This window comes from Cebus imitator, unplaced genomic scaffold (genome assembly GCF_001604975.1).
Source record: "Cebus imitator isolate Cc_AM_T3 unplaced genomic scaffold, Cebus_imitator-1.0 Scaffold228, whole genome shotgun sequence".
Taxonomy (NCBI): Eukaryota; Metazoa; Chordata; class Mammalia; order Primates; family Cebidae; genus Cebus; species Cebus imitator.
The window spans coordinates 652,006-658,034 of NW_016107543.1; the positions used below are offsets into that span (position 1 = coordinate 652,006).

A 6,029-nucleotide genomic window follows, 5' to 3' on the forward strand; every position below is an offset into this window, starting at 1 on the left:
TTTGAGATGGAATCTTACTCTGTCCCCAGGCTGGAGTGCAGTGGCACGATCCTCGGATCACTGCAACTGCTGCCTCCCAGGTTCAAGTGATTCTCCTGCCTCAGCCTCCCGAGTAGGTGGGACTACAGGTGCACACCACTATAGCCAACTAAGTTTTGTATTTTTAGTAGAGACGGGGTTTCACCATGTTGGCAGGATGGTCTCAATCTCTTGACCTTGTGATCCGCCCACCGTGCCTGGCTGATGGATTCTTTCTAAATTCTGTCTATACATGCCAGTTTTAAAGTGTTTAGAAAAGTTTCTGCTGGCCAGGTGCGGTGGCTCACGCCTGTAATCTCAGCACTTTGGGAGGTCGAGGCAGGCAGATCACAAGATGAAGAGATCGAGACCACCCTGGCCAACATGGTGAAACCCCATCTCTACTAAAAATGCAAAAATTAGCTGGGTGTGATGGCACACACCTGTAGTCCCAGCTACTCGGGAGGCTGAGGCAGGAGAATCACCTGAACCTGGGAGGCGGAGGTTGCAGTGAGCCGAGAACATGCCACTGTACTCCAGCCTGGCGACAGAGTGAGACTCCATCTCAAAGAAAAAAGAAAGATAGAAAGAAAAGTTTATGCTTTTGTTAAGTAAGCTTCCTTTCTTAAGGATGCTAGGAATAATCAATTTAACCTCAAATTGGTATTATCTTAAACTCAAGCAGAGAAGTAACTCTTTCTTCCTTGTCTTGGATTATCTGCCATCCAATTAATTCTTTGTATTTCATTCTGGGCAACTGTGATACATCCATTTTTATATTTTGACCAGTTTTGATGATGTTTTGTTTCATTGATATAGCGCCATCTACTGACAAAAATTTGTAATCATAAGAGGCTTTACGTCTGTCGGAAGTCAATTGGGTCTGGCACTGTAGCTAACCCCTGTTAATTCTAGTATTTTGGGAAACTGAAGTGGGCAGATCACTTGAGGTCAGGACCAGCCTGGGCAACGTGCTGAACCCCATCTCTACCAAATATAAAAAAATCAACCGGGCATGGTGGCAGGTGCGTGTAGTCCCAGCTACTCAGGAAGCTGAGGTATGAGAATCGCTTGAACCCTAGAGGCATAGGTGAGCCAAGATTGTGCCACTGTGTTCCAGCCTGGGCAACAGAGGGAGACTCTGTCCCCCTCCCCCAAAAAAGTCAAATTTGGATGAAGGACTAAATAAAATAGATTTATAAGGGACTAGAATTTTAACACTGGAAAAACCCTTAGATGTCACCCAGCTTGATGATGTAGTTATATAAATACATCTGATGTTACCTCTGTTTACTCAGATTCTGTTGTCTTTGATAACTACAGTTTTTTTTCCCCACACTTGTTTTCCAAATTATTGCAGAGTTCCAGTTTAGAGAATTTCATGGTCATTCTGGCATTTTTGTGACTCTTCTTAGTTCTCAGAAATAAATTGGAGGTCAGGTGTGATGGCTCATGCCTGTAATTTCAGCACTTTGGGAGGCTGAGGTGTATCACTTGAGCCCAGGAGTTTGAAACAAACCTGGGCAATATAGTGAGAACTTGTCTCCTAAAAATTTAAAAAATTAGCCAGGCACACCTGTGGTTCCAGCTACTCAGGAGACTGAGGCAAGAGGATCACTTGAACCCAAGAGTTCAAAGCTGCAGTGAGCCATAATTGCTTCACCTGCATTCCAACCTAGGCAGTAGAGTGAGACACTGTCTCAAAAAAGAAAAAAGTTGTAAAATAAACTAAGTAGAATAAGTTAACAAGAAACTTGTGAATTTTAAGTTCAATTCAGGAAAGACTGCATAAAGAACAAGGAAACTTCGCTGGGCACAGTGGCTCATGCCTGTAATCCCAGCATTTTGGTTGGCTGAGGCGGGCAAATTACAAGATCAGGAGATTGAGACCATCCTGGCTAACATGGTGAAATCCCGTCTCTACTAAAAATACAAAAAGTAGCCGGGTGTGGTCGTGGGCACCTGTAGTCCCAGCTACTCAGGAGATTGAGTCAGGAGAATCACTTGAACCCAGGAAGCGGAGGTTGCAGTGAGCCAAGATCATGCCACCATATTCCAGCCCAGGCGGCAGGGTGAGACTCCATCTCGAGAGAGAGAGAGAGAACACTTTTCAGAACATGGTGTTTTAATCATGCAGAATAATGGATTATATTACATATGCATATATGAAAGGAAAAAGTTAAACAGGTGTTTAATAGGACAAGCTGTTTTCCAGTCAAAAATTCAAGTCCAGTACTTTGATGAAAAGAAAAACATGGAATAGGAGAAAGTATGAGTCAGAGAGTAATATGTAACTTTGCTTGATATGTGTACATTTTTATAGGAGGACCGCTTTTCTTTCCTTTTTTTTTTTTTTTTTTTTTTTTTTCTTTTTTTTTTTTTTTTTTTTTTTTTTTCTTTTGAGACAGTATCTCACTATGTTGCCCAGGCTGCAGTACAGTCATGCAATCTTGGCTCATGCCTGGCTAATTTTCAGGCTGGTCTCGAACTCCTGGCCTCAAGTGATCTGCCTGCCTTGGCCTCCCAAAGTGCTGGAATTTACAGGCATGAGCCACTGTACCCGGCCTTCTTTCAATTTAATACATTATTTTAGCAACCATGCTCTTTACAGATTTTTTTTTTGTGTGGAGATAAGTCTCACTGTGTGCCCGAGGCTGGTCACATCTGCTGGGATGAGATGATGGCCAGCACACCTGGCCCTAGCTACCATGCTTTATGGTAAAAGGAGTATTGGGACCATGCTTTATGGTAAAAGGAGTATTGGGAGCCTTTTTAAATTAGAAAGAATGGACATAAAAGTTTTAAATGGATATACAAGAACAAAGAACTTTGCTATGAAGGCCGGGCCTGGTGGCTTACACCTGTAATCCCAGCACTTTGGGAGGCTGAGACAGGCGGATCACCTGAGGTCAGGAGTTTGAGACCAGTCTGTCCAACACATAGTGAGACCCCCTCTTTAATAAAAACAAACAAAAAACGAAAATTAGCTGGGCATGGTGGTACACGCCTGTAGTTCCAGCTATTTGGGAAGCTGACACAGGAGAATTGCTTGAACTCAGGAGGCAGAGGTTGTAGTGAGCTGAGATCACACCACTGCACTCCAGCCTGGGCAACAGAGCAAGACTCCATCTCTCAAAAAAGAAAGTTTGCTGTGAGATTAGTTGGGACTGTTTTATGAGCTTTCTGGCCGAACATATCAGAAAACGTGTGTATCGAGTGTGAGAGTAGGCATAACACTTACTGTAAACAACATCAATATTATAGTCATCTGTCATGTCCCTGGTTTTCTTACCATCCAGATATTATCTAACCAATAAAAGTGCTCCCTAATGCCCTTTTTATTTCCTTTATCATTTTAGCAGCGTCACCCTTTATACCAGAAAGCTGGCGGGCACTATGGGGAAAAAACAAAACAAGAAGAAAGTGGAGGAGGTGCTAGAAGAGGAGGAAGAGGAATATGTGGTGGAAAAAGTTCTTGACCGTCGAGTGGTAAAGGGCAAAGTGGAGTACCTCCTAAAGTGGAAGGGGTTCTCAGAGTAAGTTTCACCGACACAGGTAAATGTGGCCACCAGGTGTTTATCAGGAGTCTAGAGATGTATGAGACCTCCTGTGCTGTGATGGATACAGTGTGGCTCAGTCCCCGCCTTCATGGCTTATTGTTTAATTAGGAATATGGCCTACTGCTTATAATACAAAGCAGAATGACTTCTCTTTTAAAATTCTTTCTTTTGAGACAAGGTCTCACTCTGTCATCCAGGCAGGAGTACACTGGTACAATCACAGCTCGCTGCAGCCTCAACCTCCCATGCTAAAGCTATCCTCCCACCTCAGCCTTCTAAGTAGCTGGTACCACAGGCAAGCACCACCACGTCTCACTTAGTTGCTCAGGCTTATCTCTTAACTCCTGGCCTCAAGCAATCCTCAGACCTGGGCCTCCCAAAGTGTTGGGACTACAGGCATGAGCCACCGTACCCAGACCATAGTAATCTCTGAGAAACGGTTTTGTGTGTGGCTATAGACCAATTTAAATTTAGAAAGAAAAGTCATTTGCCTTTGAAGGAAGCAAGTTTCTTAGCTTTCTATTAAAAAGCCTCCCCATTCCCCAAGAAATTTCAGCTTTTCCATGGACATCTGAGCTCTTGTCCTTACAATTATCCTTAGTATGAGTATACTTAATTTTGAGTGGAAAGTGTGACTTGCTGTGCCCTCTGGTTTCAGTGAGGACAACACATGGGAGCCAGAAGAGAATCTGGATTGCCCCGACCTCATTGCCGAGTTTCTGCAGTCACAGAAAACAGCACATGAGACAGATAAATCGGAGGGAGGCAAGCGCAAAGCTGATTCTGATTCTGAAGATAAGGGAGAGGAGAGCAAACCAAAGAAGAAGAAAGAAGAGGTAAGGCTTAGAATTAAGAATTTTTACTAACCCACAATTCAAACTACTGTCAGAGTAGTTTTGTTCTGCTGCTGCTTGGATATCAGCAGCCATCTCTTAGTCCGGAAATCTTAGGTAGGCTAATGCCTACAAAGTGAGAGCATACTTTTATAAAGCCACATGATTTCTTACATTTTATCCATGGTACAGAAGCAGTAAATGGAATACTTGCTGGGGACAGGTATAAGGGCAAGTGAATTCATTCCTGTAAAAAATAGTTTTTAATGTTTAATCATTAACAGGTGTGAGGTGGCTATTTTGACTTAATCAGTAACTTAAAGTAAGTTGTTTTTGAGAATGAAAAGATAGTTGTAAACATTGATTTTGCTTGGGCTGTATGCCCCTTCTCACATATGGGAGAATCTCAAGTGCTTCAGATATTGATGAATAATCACTCCAAAGGATTCTAAAAGCTCACTTACTTTGAGCCAAAGTATTGGTGAAATGTGGGCAAAAGAGTTTGTTACATTAATCGGAGACACAGGAATGGTTCCAGTCTGGATTATAGTCCCATATAGATAAAATTGTTCTGCCCATCTTGTTTTTACAGTCAGAAAAGCCACGAGGCTTTGCTCGAGGTTTAGAGCCGGAGCGGATTATTGGAGCTACAGACTCCAGTGGAGAGCTCATGTTCCTAATGAAATGGTGAGTCAGCCAGTGGCCCTGTGTGGTGGTTTTTCTTCTTCTCCCCATTGGTTTCATACCAGAGGAAAACAGCTGGACCTTCGAAATTCCAGTCACCCAAGTGTGAAATTGTTAAGATGGCATAGTCCTTCAATAGTGACCCTCGGCCTGACTGCCAACTTGGACTCATGAGTTAAAGGTAGGAGCCCTTAAGAATCTCAGGTCTTTGCCCATATTTTTAGGAGGTGGGAGAATAAAATCTAGAGTGGAAAGAGTTTGGGAGGGAATCACATCTCACTAATGTAAATAAAGGGGGGGAAAAATGAAATGTGATTGGACTACCCTCTCCTTCTACCACCTCTTAATAAAGATCGGGCTGGCCCCATAATCAGAAGTTCTGCTTAATTATCAGGGTTGGGAAAGAATTTGTAATTCTTCCTTTTGTCCTTTGTTAGATCCCTTTCAATTTGTGCAGATTCTACAATTACAGAATCAGCCAGCAGGGGTCAGCAAGGCTCCTTAACTGCTATCAAGCACAGAGCAAGCCCGATTTTTTCCATTATGAGGATAAATACCAGTGATAGTAATACTCCATGAAACAGCCTAATGAAGATAGTTATCCCAGCAATCTCTATAATTTTCCTAGTCTGTCAAAAGAAGGCCATTCTTCCCATTTCTCTCAAGAGTCTTGTTCTGTCACCCAGGCTGGATTGCAATGGCATGGTCTCAGCTCACTGCAACCTCTGCCTCTTGGGTTTAAACGATTCTCCCACCTCAGCCTCCCGAATAGCTGGGACTATAGGCACATGCCAACATGCCTGGCTAATTTTTGCATTTTTAGTAGAGACAGGGCTTCACTGTGTTTGCCAGGCTGGTCTTGAACTCCTGACTTTATGATCCACCTGCCTCGGCCTCCCAAAGTTCTGGGATTACAGGCGTGAGCCACCTCGCC

At 43.2% G+C, this 6,029-nt stretch overlaps 1 protein-coding gene across 1 annotated transcript in view; it reads left to right on the forward strand.

The window, feature by feature from the left end:
- CBX1 (chromobox 1) overlaps positions 1-6,029 on the forward strand; it is a 25,731-nt gene that overhangs the window by 13,505 nt on the left and 6,197 nt on the right. Inside the window, exons 2-4 of the mRNA XM_017497026.1 lie at positions 3,378-3,554; positions 4,237-4,414; positions 5,004-5,098. Coding sequence (XP_017352515.1) covers positions 3,415-3,554; positions 4,237-4,414; positions 5,004-5,098 — 413 coding nt within the window. The 5' untranslated portion in view covers positions 3,378-3,414. The remainder of the gene's footprint in view (positions 1-3,377; positions 3,555-4,236; positions 4,415-5,003; positions 5,099-6,029) is intronic.